Genomic DNA, 14,465 nt, shown 5'->3' on the forward strand with positions numbered 1-14,465 from the left:
AGACAGCCCCAGGGATGTACACTTGCCACGTGACTCCCTCATAAGGTTTGGAGGATTAGCAGACTGCTTGCAACAGATTCCCACTGTTGCTCAAATAGAAGATGACCACATGCACAGGGCATGTGAAGGAGACAGTGAGTCTTACTTGGCTGCTTTAGGCCTCCAGGCAAAGCATGGGGATTCAGCTTCCTTCACCAGTGATGCAGCCACTGTTACAGGGAGGCACTAGAAGTCCACAGGATGCCAGACCTAAAGCTCTCACATGATCATGATGCCAAATTAACTAGCCTAGGAATGGGCCACTCTTCAGAGCTCTCATTTTGTGCAAACACGGGCCCGGTTGCTTGAACCGTGTTCTGGTGGGGTTTCTGTGACTTCACGGCAAAGAGCCTGATCCAGCACAGCTATCCATGGGCTGGGCAGGGATCTGCCTTTTGGATGGGTACAAACAAAGGGGTGACATTAATTAGATCGTAGGTGCTGGAATCTGAACTGAGAAATACCCAGAGAATGCGGATGTGTGCAACAGGAATTGAAATGCTAAAGCTCCTCACTTGGGGAATAATTTCACCAGAACAAGGCAAGGATACCCAGGCAGTGTCTCTGTGCTTTGTTGTAATTCTAATGGCAGTGTTGAAGCACACCACTAGTAGTGCAGTGAGGATTAGATGGCATGGACGTGATGCAAATGGTTTTCCATAAAACCATTTTAATGGCAAAATTAATTGATGGCAAACCAGTGCTAAGTGAAAAAAAATACATTTGTTTTCAGAGAGTATGACCTAATATATATTTATTAGTAATATTTTATCATTAGATTTAAATTTCATAAGTAATATATTGATATATCCCATTTAAAATGTAAGCTATTACAGAAAAAATTTTAAATGTTTACATCCTTTTTAGCTGTGACCCTCAGTTATGCTCTTTTCTAGAGGGAGTTATTGTTTAGTATTTAAAATTCCACAATTTTTTTCTGCTTGTGTATATACATACTTAGAGACAATATTTAATTTTCTAAACAACACAAATGGCATGACACCACACACGGTTTTATTTTCTTTGAATCTAGCAATCTACTCAGGGAAGTATTTGTAGATTAATTTTATTCTTTGAAAAATTAGGTTATAGTTAATATTTTGCTCTACAAATAGCATTATAATTTCTTACTACATCTCCTTGTGCATAGGTTTGAGTAATTTTTTGGAGTGAAGATCAAGGTATGGAATTGCATGATTATAGAGATGCCTATTTCTAAACTAATGGAGGTAGTGTTATGTCCTTAAATTTTTCCTCTTTCTTGCTAATAATTCCCTGAATAAGGCAAGGAACTCAAATTGCATTCATATGAACACATTATTATTAAAGCAAGTTATCAAGTGCATATGGCAAGACTTTCAGCTTAGTTAATGTCACCCAAACAGGTGAGTTGGGCAGCTGTGAACACATGAGTGAAGGAAAAGGGCCACTTTGGAAATTCTTAAGCACACAGGACAGACTTGGTTATCTGTGAGGTTTTAAGCAATGTGTCTTTTGTTCAAGTTCCCTTAGATTGTAGAGAAGACTGTTAGTCTATACTTGACCAAATCACAATGCAAACTCAACAACAAATACATGCACAAACAGGTTACACCTTGCTGTTCTTCCAGGGCACCTATCAGGTTCCTCTAAGTATCTGGCACCTCAGAAAGCATCAGATGACCTCACATGGTGATACTGTCACTTACCAGCCAGCCTCCCAAGACCACCATTGCCAAGTCCAGCATCTTCTTCAATTTCTTCCAGCTCTTCCATATCCAATCCAAGCTGCCAATGAAAGGAAAACGCTGATGGAAGCAGACATGAATGCAGGCCATTTTGCCAACTGCCCAGGACGGTGCAGCAGCAGCATGAAGAGTATGGCCTGTAACATGTCCACTCCTGACTACTACCTCTTTGCTGAATGGCCTTGGGGAAGCAACTCAAACTCTGCATGCTTTGTTTCTATGACCCCCCCCCCCCAAAAAAAAGTGGAAGACAATAGAACCTATCTCCTTTAGGATTGTGAATTCAACAAGATCCTACAAAGAAAGTTATCAGAACCATCTAGGTCAAGATTTCTCCATAAGCCTTCCACCATTATCATTTAAAAAAAACACCTAATTTTGGTGTTGTTGGGTTAAAGCCTTAGACACAGTCCATATGAGGCTGACAAAGATTAAGCTAAGGGAATTTAAAAAATGATCTACAAGTGTGAGGTCAGAAGTTTCAAGATGGGCTAAAGTTCATTGTTTCATGACAGAATATTTACTTGGCAGGGTCAAAAGTTGTTAACAAATCAGTCAGTGGGTCGTTACCTGAGACCTGGTGCCTCATGGCCATCAGAGAATCCTCAGTTCTGTGGCCTAGCTAGATAGGTCTAAAGCCCTCACTAGGCACTGGGGTGGATACAAGGAGGCTGTGGGAGGCTAGGGACATCTGTGGACGTGGGTATGACTGGGACTGGTTGCTAGCAATATCCCTGTTTCACAGTATTGAAGAATTCTACACCTAGAATCCACTAGCATAGGGATAGGGAAACTTTGGCCATGGTCATAATGCCCATTAAAGTCATTCCATGTGGTCCTGCTAAGGCAACTTCAGGTGGGGATCAAAATTCATTTACTCCACAGTAGGTTCCTTTATAAGGTGATCATTTTTGCATGGCCCATGAGTAATGTTAGAAATATGCAAAGGGCCCTGGGTGGGAAAAAAAGGGTTCCCCACTTCTGCACTAGCACCACCATGGACATGTATTGGATTTCGGCAGCCCTGGAATTAGCTCCGGATTGTACATCCTACAACAGGGAAGCTGACAGTCAGATGAATTCAATGGCCTGCTCTCTATCTACTAGATAAGGCTCTAGCCCCATCCTGGCTAAAGTATAGTCTCTTGTGAAATGACTGTGTACTTAGTTGAAAATCATGCAACCCCATCTCTAAACACACGTTAAGGTGTAACTACTCTCAAAGTGGATGCTCCAGCTGCTTTCTGGGCCAAGTCCTGATGACTCAATCTTATGAGTTCAAACACGGCTTTGCTTCTGTACTCTGTTGAAGCAGCTTTTGGATTTGTTCTTCGTGTCTGGAGTTTATTTGAGTTCCTTGTACAAGCCAACTGCTAGTGCTAACACTCAAGAGTTTTAATATGGGGTTATGAATTTTGAGCAAGCAGACACACAAAGGTCCCTTCACCCTCCCCTACTGCCCAGTAGTATGCCATGCTAAGGGAGTTATTTTCAGCTGATATTTTCAGTTGATATCAGGGGACACAGGAAAAGGGAAGTGGATAGGAGTTGCAAATGCTTCCTCAGGAAATATTCAACCTACATGAAGGATATCAGCTCCTAGTAATGCCCAGCTGGCCACATAGGGGACAAACTCATATGTAGGGAAAGACAGTGAGTCCCTTACATTGCTTCTTTGCAAACACAAATTTGTTCTTTCAACACCATCACCAAAAAGCCTAAGGACTAACTGTTTCTGGTAATGGAGACACTTGAACCTTAGATAAGAAATAACTATATATGCTCCTAGAAACAGAGCACCTTAGGGTGAAAATCCCTCACCCCTCCTTTTAAGGAGGACAACTTTTTTGTTTTTAATCTTTTATTTATTATTATTATTATTATTATTATTATTATTTTATGATACAGTTCCATAGGCCCCTGGGATTTCCCTTATCCCTTCCCCAATTCACCCCCGCCCACCAAGTTCCCTTATATCATTACTATAGTTCTTCATACACAGTCATATGACCATTATTGTGGGCATGGACAATGGCAGAGAGTCCATCATTCTGTTGTCATGTGGTAAACAGTTTAATCGGGAGTCCATCTTTAGTCTGGAAGTAGAGATGCATACTGCATTGTATCCTCACATCTGGATATGTCAGTGAAGGAGGGCAACTTTTTAGAACCTTCTTTTCTTTGTTTCATGTCCCCGAGTGAAAATTCATTTCATTTCCTAAAGTGAAATGGCAGTTTAAGGGGCGAGGATGAGCCAATAGTGGGGCTAGGTACCTGGTAGATGGCCTCGTCACATGCATTCTGCAAGCCCAGGTTGATCATGGTATTCTGTAATGTACGGCCCATGTAGAACTCCAGGGACAGGTAATAAACTCTCTGCAACAAAGGAGAGTGAGGTCAGGTTTCTTCCACGGGCTTAGTCTTTGTGAGCACAAACACACAAAGCTGCAGGTGGGCAGTGAGGCCGAGTCCTAGATTTCCCTCTCCCAGTCCAGGTTTCTGCTCCTGCACCTGGGATACAGCTGACTGTAGCCCAAGGGCTTGGGTTCCTGCATTCCCATGAGTCCCCTTGATGGAGTTCTGGAATCCTTGCTTCCGTCTGGCCCAGTATTGGCTGTTCTAAGAAGTTAGGGAGTGAACCAGAAGGTTGAAGATATCTAGCTATTTCTCTGTTTCCCTTTCTCTCTCCCATGGCCTTTGGAATCAATCAATTAATCATCAATCTTTAAAGAACATCACAAGATCATATGTCAGGCCACCAATATGAATTTAAAAAACCAAGATTAGTTGAACACAGCCCAGGGTGAAACTTCTACAGACATGTTGCAGTGTAAGCTTTTAGGAAACCAGTTTATATGCAATTTTTGACAAAAGAATTTGGTATTCAGTACATTTTTAACCCCAATGAGGAACACTAAAGCAAACTAATCCCACATTCACTAGTGTCTGGATTTCTTTCCTCTTCTTATAAATTAGGCTCAGGAATAAAAGACAAACAGAAGTCAGACCACTGTAGCTCTTGATTCATTCATAAAATCTTTCTAGGTGATTTTGAGGGTAAGGGTCAGATGCAGAATGTCACATCATCCAAGAAACACAAGGACTGACTGCATCCTGCTCTACTGCTACAAAACAGTCCTCCGTGACTGAGTAGTTCAAGTAAGTTTGCAATTACTTTTGGAATTGAGATCATTCTAGCAAGTCTATGTACTTGGGAGAGTTTCTTCTGAGTGAGAAGACCAGCTCAGATTTCTGGTAAAAGCAGAGGCTTTTCTGTTGACTTGAAAACTATTTGACCTGGTCAAAGCCAGGTACATTTTATCAGCATTGCAAGGGAGAGGTACAAAGATCAGATGTACCTAAAACTTTTTTTAAACCTGTATACGAGTGCCGTTGACTCATTAAAAAAATAAGATTAATGTGTTAACATCTTCTCTTCTTAAGATATCTCTTATCTGTGGCCCTTGTCTTCTCTGCCACACACAGAACCACTGAAATCTGTAAGTACAGCAGTATAAATCTGTCTCAAACTTCAGAGACTTCCTTGTTTTCATAACAACGCAAGAGAAAGAGATTTGGCCACCCCGAAAATGTGAAAAATGTATGAAAATGCTTCAGCATAATACTTTTTTGGGGGGGGTAACATTTACTATCTTGGTTACTCATATAAAGAGTAGAAAAAGAATTAAAAACACGCTTATTTCGATGCAAAAAATGCTTGAGGTTTATGCCTAGCTTTTTTGTTTGTTTGTTTTTTTGTATACCATGCATTTCCATGAACATTTGCAAGACTCCTCATAGGACAATACAATATTATTTAATTGAGGAGTTCTGTTCTTCCCTACTGGCAACTCATGGAACAGCAGTCAACATTCAGGCCACAGTGCGGGATCCAACCTGCTGTCTAAAGTCAAGTGGCGTCATCCAGGTTGAGTCAGCAGCCTCACTGCTGGCACTAGGGCTTTTATCAGCCAAGCTGACATGTTAGTGTGACTGGGGAAAAGCACCTTTCCTGGCACAGACAGAAGGCAAGCAGGGGCAGGACCCCACAGAGGTTCCCGGCTGGGGCTCACGCCCTTGAAACTTCTGCTGTCACAGGAACAGTATCTCAACCACAAACACTCGCTTGCATAACAGCACAGTTGCTTCCTTATCTGCATTCCCGTTTTTTCTACAATTAAATCATGATTTCAGTTTCCTTTAAGAGAGTTCAAAAAAGGTTATTTATAAATGCACGGTCTACCTAGCACTTGAAGTCTTCAGGCTGCATCTGAGCTATAGTTTTTTGCTTCTCTTTTAATGATTTAAATGAGTGTGAACTTAAGACCTTTTAAGACAGGACGTAAATGACAGAGCCTTATTTGATGGGCTTTATGAGGATGGAGATTTAAGGTGAATTTCTATTTTCTCACAAATATTACTTTGGGAGAGGAGGAACTCACCTTATATTTGGGAATACACAAGACCTTGAAAAATAGATCTCTCAGTGAATGACTTACCAATATTGATGACAATACCTAACATTAAAATATCTGAGTTATCTACAATATGCCTTACAAATGATATTTCTGCATCACCATCACAAACATTTTCTGTTCAGGGTGCAAATGTTAACTTTTTCAGAAGGCTTCTAAAGATAAAACAAGAAGGACACAAGCACTGAAAAGTCTACCTTATTCTTTAACTTGTTCCCAGTCGGAATCAGAGGACCTGGGTGGACCTGGGGAAGCGTGTGTGCAAGAGGTGGCAACCATGTGGCTGCGACAGGTGGGAGTTGGGCAAAGAGACACACAGCGAGAGAGGCAGTCCTTATAAGTGAATGGTGCAGTGCGAGCAGATGCCCAGATGTGGGCACTGGTTTTGTTGGAGAGCACAGTAGGTACAGCGGGGTATGGGAGATCAGATGGGCAGGACAGGTTCACCTGGACCAAGAAGGCTTATGCATGTTGAATGAAGGACCGAGACAGGCAATGGAGCAAGTGACAGGGCAAGAAGTGTTCCTTTACAAAGCTTAACTGGACGACCATGCACACATTGAGAGGAGATTGTGAACTCAAATGCCGTCTGTAACCAGACAGGGAGGATAAGGGTGTCATGGAGGTTACAGACAACTCTGAAGACTCCTGGGCCAAGAGTTGTAGTGGTTACACCCTGCCTGAAAGCATGGAAAATTAGGAGAAAAGTGTCTGACTGGCCAAACACAACACCTCTGCCAGTCATGGTCATGGCTGTCACCAGCTCTACTGCATCTGGGAACAGAATAGCCCTTAGTGTCTGTGGCAGGGGACCAGTTGTCAGGGCCTTAAGCAGACAGGAAGTGAGCATGGAGGGCAGTGGCAATTTGAAGGCAAACCAACAGAAATATGGCAACCCACTGGGGAATACAGGAAGCAGGCTCATGGAGAAAAGTTTCATTGTCTGATTGACTGGCATGTGGTATCCACATGAAAATCAGGCACACAGAAGACAGGGCAGATTTGGGAACAATAATGATTTGTGGTTTTAAAAATGTTTGTTTCTTTATATGAAGGGGGTGGCGAGGAAGGGAGGAAGAGTGAGAGAGTCATCTCATCCATCTGCTCCTTCACTCCCCAGATGCCTGCAGGAGCCAGGGCTGGAGCCAGGAGCCAGGAGCCAGGAGCCAGGAACTCCATCTGGGTCTCCCACAGCTGGAGGTAGGAACTAGTAAGCTACACTGCAGCTTCCATGCCAATATATCCTATGGGAGTCACGGCTGCCCCACTTCAGATCCAGCTTCCTGCTAACACTCCTGCAAAGTCAGTAGGCGACAGCCCAGGTGCTTGGGTCCCTGCCACCCATGTGGGAGACTGGGATCCAGCCATAGGTCCCTGACTGGGAGAAGCTCCAGGTCCTCGCAGCCATTTGGAGAGTGAGCCAGTGGCTGGAAGCGCACACACTCTCTTTCTCTCCTTGTCCTTACTACTGTGCCTTTGAAATAAATCCCAAAACCACATACATAGTGAGTAAGTGCTTGCACAAAGTGTCTTCTACAGATCCACTGTGATTGCTAAGGCTGCATCTTAGCAGCTTCGCCCTTTGGTGGAGGCCGTGCCCTCTGGGGTGGGAGTCCTACCAGTAGCGCCTGTGTGTCAGGATTTCGTTTCTCAAAATCTCAGTTTCTGGGACACTGGAGCTACACAGACTTCATACCCTTCCATCTGCCAAACCCTCATCTGTGTTGTTAGGTATCCCTCAGGGCCCCAGGAGAGGGTCACCCTATCTTTGCAACGCACCTGCACCCCACCCTTCCAGATCTCCCTCTGCTTCTGCCCAGGCAGACACGGGCCCACCATACACTCTCCATGGCTCTCTGCCGCCTTGGTCCCTCACCCTGCACACATCCTGCCGTCTGTGCCCAGCCCTCTACCTCCACCCAGATTGGCCAAGGCGTCTCGAGGAACCTTACATTCCAGCCCTTCCCATCCTCGGGGTGGGTAGGGGTCCTGCCTCAGCGGCACGGCCTACTCCCTCCTCTCTTCCCACTGGGATAAACCTGTGTCTACCCACAAATCCAGGCTGAGTGTCAAGGGAGTAGAAAGCCAGCCCCGTACCTTGGGGCACTTGTCGTAGTAGTGCTGTTGCGTGCGGATCCAGCGGCCCACGAGGTGGTCGCGCACCGTGTGTGCCAGTGCAAAGTAGTAGTCGCGGGGTGTGGCCACGTTGCGGTCCTTGACCAGCGTAAAGTGCAGGTGCCGGTTGAAGCCCTTTTTCAGCTCGGCCACGTTCTCCACGCCTACGATGCCACGGATGCTGATCTGCCGCCGCTTCTCCTGGTCACTCAGCGGCTTCGCCATGACTGTAGTCCACAGAACGCGGTGCCCTGGCAGACAGAAACTACAGGACGGGATGGGACGGGCCCGAGGCAGTTGCTGCGTTTTGAGGAGCCTGGGGCTTGGAGCCCGCCTCCGGCACCGCCCTCGTCTCCGCCCCAGACCGTGCTGACCGCGAGTCCGGAGGGGTGGGCCCGGCTGTGGCCAGGGCGGCTGGGGATCGCCGCCTAGGCCCGTCTCTCTCCCCCCCGCTGCGACTGGAGAGCCTGCGTGGGGCAGTGCGTGGTGCACGCCAACGTTTCACAGAAGTCTGCATGCGGTGCTGTCGAGGCCACTGTCGCCTCGTGCGCTGCAGTGGCCCCCCCGCCGCAGCTCCGGAGTCGACGGACTCACTGGGTCAGCACACCCGAGGAGGGCTGTCCCACCCAGCTGGCCCCGCCAGACCTTGGCCTCGCCCCTGCTTGGCGCCTCAGGGCGCCAGTGAGGCTTTCACAAATTTTTCCAGGTCTCGCTGCATTTTCGGATTCCTGGATTCCAGGACCCTGACCTACAGAGTTTAAGCACTGTTGGCTTAATTTTCAATTCTCAGTCTTTCTGGAAAGTGTTCAGCCTTAGCATGGCTCTCGCACTAACAAACATATATTTTTTTTTGGCCAGGAGATGGGGCTGAGGTGGCTAAGGCTCTTAGCTTAACACTAGGTGTGAATGAGAGTGAATGGAGAGGAAATAGAGAACTTGGAGGCAGCACTCGCTCTGCTGGGGGTGCCTGTGTACACCCGTTCCTCTCATTTCGGTGCGGGCTGAACCCTGAGACTGCAGCTGCTACTTGGAGGGGTGTGGAATGTGGGATGTGAAGAGGGAAGTGGGCTGTGTGTGTGTGTGTGTGTGTGTACATTGGTAAGGGGGCGGGATTGTTCGATCCAGACCATACACAAAGTTCAAATGGCCTGGGCCTGGTGCCATCCCTGGCTGTCCAGCATGAACCTTGGGGACAAGGCTGACGGCTGGTGGGGCCCTGGGCAATCTCTGCAATGCATGTGAGCTGCACTAGAGTGCATTTCTAGCACCAAGGAGGCTGAGGGTTTGGATTTGCAAGAGAGCAGAAATTCCCGAAAATAAAGAGCAGGAGCAGAGCCCATCAGGCTGACTTGTCTTGACTATAGGGAAAGCAGGCAGGAGGCAGAAAGAAGAGATTCTTGACAACCTGCATAATAAAAATATGTGGGTTTTAAAAATCTGCTTTGAACATTTCCCCCAAGCCCCCACCAAAACCATAGTACTATGCCAATTTGAGGTAATTCACACACTGATGTGAAATAATTGGATCAGCTTTAACAGCTGAATGGAGAAAAAGAGTGGAGAGGGAGGCTAGGAGGAGAGGATAGTAGGTCTGAAAAGATCTTATCCCAAGGGCTTTGAAGGGCAAAATGAAGTCAGGCCACTTGGGTGGGGAGTGAGGAACCCCGAGGCACAAAAGACAGGGAAAGGCTAAAAGCCACGTCATGCTGCTTGTTAGTGTTGCTTAAGACAGTTTCATACCGGTGTCTTCTGGCTTCTCTGACTACATGGGTATGCAACATTCTTGTTGAGTCCCAACATGATGAACTAGGGTGCATGCTGCTTTCTTGGTGTTTGAGTTGAACATCTCAGTAATGGGAGAAATAGAACTAGAGAACATAGGGTGGGTCCATGCAAGCCCATCCTCTAAGAGGATCCCATCTTAGTGGATGGTTTAGGGGCACTCAGCAGACTCAGTTTTAACAACGTTGTTCATGGCCACTTCCTTTCCAATTCTCAGGCTATCTGGAAAGCGTTCAGCCTTAGCATGGCTCTTGCATTAACAAACATATACCTTAACAGAAACAGGCCCCACACCGAATCATCTTCAAGTTTTAGCTTCCAATTAGCATTTGTAACATTGTCTTTCTCTTAGGGTATATGATACTTTCCTGGCTTATGCTTAGATGCGGACTCTGCTTTTTTTTTTTTAAAGATTTATTTATTTTTATTACAAAGTCAGATATACAGAGAGGAGGAGAGACAGAGAGGAAGATCTTCCATCCGATGATTCACTCCCCAAGTGAGCCGCAATGGCTAGTGCTGCACCAATCCAAAGCCAGGAACCTGGAACCTCTTCCTGGTCTCCCACATGGGTGCAGGGTCCCAAGGCTTTGGGCCGTCCCCGACTGCTTTCCCAGGCCACAAGCAGGGAGCTGGATGGGAAGTGGAGCTGCCGGGATTAGAACTGGTGCCCATATGGGATCCCGGGGCATTCAAGGTGAGGACTTTAGCCGCTAGGCCACGCCGCTGGGCCCATCTGCTTTAAAAATGTTAAGGCAGCAGTGGGATTTAGTGTAGTGTTTTGGATTCAGTCTGGCTTGGTTGTGCTTGTTGCAAGTATTTGGGGAGCAAATCCGTGGATGTGAAATCTCTCTGTGTGTCTCTACTTTTCAGCTACAAATAAATTATCTAGGTTAAATCTAAGGTAAGTGCATTTATCTAGAGAAAAGCAGTAGTTTGGGTGGCACAGGCTGCGGCTGAAACTGCGGAAGCAAACAACAGGAAGGTCACCGAGTTCCTTCAGGGTTGGCTGCTTCTGTGCTGATCTGGACCCTGAGGCCTTGAGATGATAAGCTATATGACTAAGAAGACCACTATCTTTAAAAAAATTTTAAAAACTTTCCTTCCCCTTTTTCCTGAGCAGAAATACCTGACGCTTTGGGTCTCCAAAGAAGCATCAAAGTTTTAATTTTTTTTTAGGTATCAGATGTAAATGCCTCCTATGCTTGTACCAGTACTGCTCCCTGCTTCTCACCTTCTGCTCCCTGTGGCTGTTGTAATAGCCCAGCACTGTGCAAACTGTCTAGACCTCACTGGACACACAGAGCATGGACATCCTGGGAAAGAATCATGGGCAGGTGCGTCTGTTTGGGTCTTCATAGAAGCAGGGGCTAAGACAGGATTCAACATGCAAGGGTTTCATGAGAGGAAACGCACATAGGAGAGGATGGGGTGCAGGGAGGAGGGAAGCCAGGTTAGCCTAGGAGAGCCCCACTCTGTGATGCAAGTCTGAGTCAAATGGGAGTGCTAAGAGTACATCTCAGGGCAAGCCGGCAGGGCCACTTGGCAGTGTGGATGAGGTTGCTGTCAGACTTCTGATGAGTCACTTTTGGGTATAAAGCCATCTGCAGCCCTGGTTCACTTAATGCTCCCTGCAGTTGGAGGAGTCTGCCTGGTCTATTCTGGTGACCACCCAAAATGTTTAATAAAGACAGATGAGTATCCACCATGTCCCAAGGAAGGGCTTATTGCAGTTTCACCAAAACTACAACCACTGTTTTCCAAGGGTTCAGGCTAGGCTCCAAAGATGTACCCCCACCCCATCTAATCCTCTCACAAGCCCTGCAAGGCATGGTGTATTTTTATTCCCCTTTCACAGATGAGGAAACTGAGGCTTAGGGAAGAAACATGCTCAAGATTATCAGTGATTGAGGGTGACGGTTTTCAAATCCTTAAATGTTCTTTTCCTTGCCTTGAAGCAGAGTTTGGGATCACTCAAATTTCGATTGTGGGGCCCGGTGGCGTGGCCTAGCGGCTAAAGTCCTCGCCTTGAACGCCCCGGGATCCCATATGGGCGCCGGTTCTAATCCCGGCAGCTCCACTTCCCATCCAGCTCCCTACTTGTGGCCTGGGAAAGCAGTCGGGGACGGCCCAAAGCCTTGGGACCCTGCACCCGCGTGGGAGACCTGGAAGAGGTTCCTGGCTTTGGCATCGGATTGGCATGTACCGGCCCGTTGCGGCTCACTTGGGGAGTGAAACATCGGATGGAAGATCTTCCTCTCTGTCTCTCCTCCTCTCTGTATATCCGGCTTTCCAATAATAATAAAATCTTTAAAAAACAAATTTCGATTGTGTCTCAGCGAGGCTACTTACTGTGTTTGTGCCTTTCACAGGCCTTTTGCGCTGCTTTGTGTCTTTTCTGAAATCTGGGAGAATGGGTATGGTCTTTAGCAGCCCCCCCCAGATAGGTCACTTGGATCCTGGATTGGATGGTATAAAGGAGACCTGAGGTTTTTGCTCAATAATGAGCAGATTGTAAGTACATTTGTAAGTACATTTCAATGGTTCAACTATAAGTACATTTCTCTCTATTTAATGTACCAGCCTATCAACCCAAATTGCTACCCAGGCCTTGCCATTCTAAATAGAGTCTGGGATTATTTTTCTACTGGCTGTCCCTGCTATCTGTGTGCAGCTGACCTCCCTGCTGGTCTGGATTTAGCAGTGACTATGGCCATTTGCTCATTTCCTGAGTGTATTTGGCTTGCCCTGAAGCAAGCAGGTGTCCCTTGTACTTTCAGGCCCTGTCATATTTGGTTTGGTGAGGCTTGTTAGGGGTGGTCCTGTGGGCGTTTGAGAAGCTGGACATAGGTCCATCTCCTGTCCCCCAGAGCACTGATTGTGTTTGTGGAAAATGATGACAGCAGGGAAATATTCGCAGCTTTGATTGCAACTTCTACAAAGTAAGCATAATCCCGGTCCTTCTTGTGGCCTGAAATGATCAAGCTCCAGAAATGGAAAGTTCAGGGCTGGTGTTGTGGCACAGCAAGTTAAACGACTGTGTGTGATACCAGCATTCTCCCATATGAGCTGCTTCTCTTTCTACCCAGCTTCCTATAATACACCTGGAAAAGCAACAGATGAGTGCCTGGATCCTTGACACCCACATGGGAGACCTGGATAGAGTTTCAGGTTGCTGGTCCAGCCCTGGCGGTTGCACTATTTGGAGAAAGATTGCTCTTTCTCTTTCTCTGTAACTACCTTTCAAATAAAGCAACTACTAACTAGTTCTTTATTGTGGTATTTCTGAGAGATTAACCAATATTTTACTTTCTTCCCAGGAGATAACTGAAGTGTTTATAACATCTGAGGAAGGTGTAAATCTTCTTGGTTTTGAACTCCAAGAGGGTAAGGGCCAAGGCCCTGAGCATAGGGGACTGGCCGTGAGAAGATGACAGAGCATGGTGGGAGAGGAGAGACTTCACTGCCCAGAGTCAGGGGTCTGAGTCCACTGTGCTGAGGAACCACAGAAACTCCAGCTAGACTGAGGATCCCGGAGAAGCCTGTGGCTTTGCTTTGCTCCCTGGGGAGAGCTGGGGCAAGGGGCAGGAACCCAGGGAGGAACTGGCTGCTTGTGGGGCTTAGCAGTCTGAATTTAGACATGTTCACACACTCCCCAGCCCCAGGGAGGCACAGGGCAGTCATTGGTTGAAGATGGAGAAGACAGATTCAGAGAACATTCTAGGGACAAAGTGCCAGGAAACCTCTGTGAAGAGTCCCCAAGAGAGTGGTCCAACCAAGATTAAGTTTTTCCCAAGGTTAGAGAGATGAGAGCTCAGACTGGAAGTGTAGTCAGATTTTCACTGCTACAATTAAATAACCAAGACAAGTCACATATGAAGGAAGGAAGTTTAGTCTGGTTCACGGTTTTGGAAGTTCATAGGCCAAGGTTGGGGAACCTTTTGCCATTTGATGAGACTAGAGGATCTAATGGGAGAGAGAGAGAGAGAAAGAAGGGGTGTTTGAAGTTACATAGTGAGGCAGGAAGGAGACAGGGAGTCTGCCTATGTACGTGGTCTCTCCCAGTAAGACCACCATGACTCCATCATGGGGGTTCCACCCCAGCAACCAATCCAATCCAGTCACTTCCCAAGGACCCCACTGTCAGACACCAACATTAGATTAAGCTTCCACTCTATTAACCACTGATGTTAATTATCCCATAACTATTAACATAAGTCTTTGGAGACTAAGCTATTAATGCAAGGGTCTTTGGGGGACTTGAACTAATACTGAAACCATAGTGGAACTTGAACACACATAGGATGGTACTTCAGAAAGTTTACAG

At 46.4% G+C, this 14,465-nt stretch overlaps 1 protein-coding gene across 2 annotated transcripts in view; it reads right to left on the minus strand.

Moving 5' to 3' along the window:
• PYGL (glycogen phosphorylase L) overlaps positions 1-8,697 on the minus strand; it is a 32,548-nt gene extending 23,851 nt beyond the window's left edge. Inside the window, exons 1-3 of one of the 2 annotated variants that reach the window (XM_058666426.1) lie at positions 8,339-8,697; positions 4,041-4,142; positions 1,728-1,806 (exon numbers count right to left, since the gene is read on the minus strand). In XM_058666426.1, the coding sequence (XP_058522409.1) occupies positions 1,728-1,806; positions 4,041-4,142; positions 8,339-8,581 (424 nt within the window). In that variant the 5' untranslated portion in view covers positions 8,582-8,697. The remainder of the gene's footprint in view (positions 1-1,727; positions 1,807-4,040; positions 4,143-8,338) is intronic. The other variant, XM_058666427.1, reaches the window with a different exon arrangement.
• Positions 8,698-14,465: the final 5,768 nt, after the last annotated feature.

Source organism: Ochotona princeps, chromosome 6 (assembly GCF_030435755.1).
Source record: "Ochotona princeps isolate mOchPri1 chromosome 6, mOchPri1.hap1, whole genome shotgun sequence".
Taxonomy (NCBI): Eukaryota; Metazoa; Chordata; class Mammalia; order Lagomorpha; family Ochotonidae; genus Ochotona; species Ochotona princeps.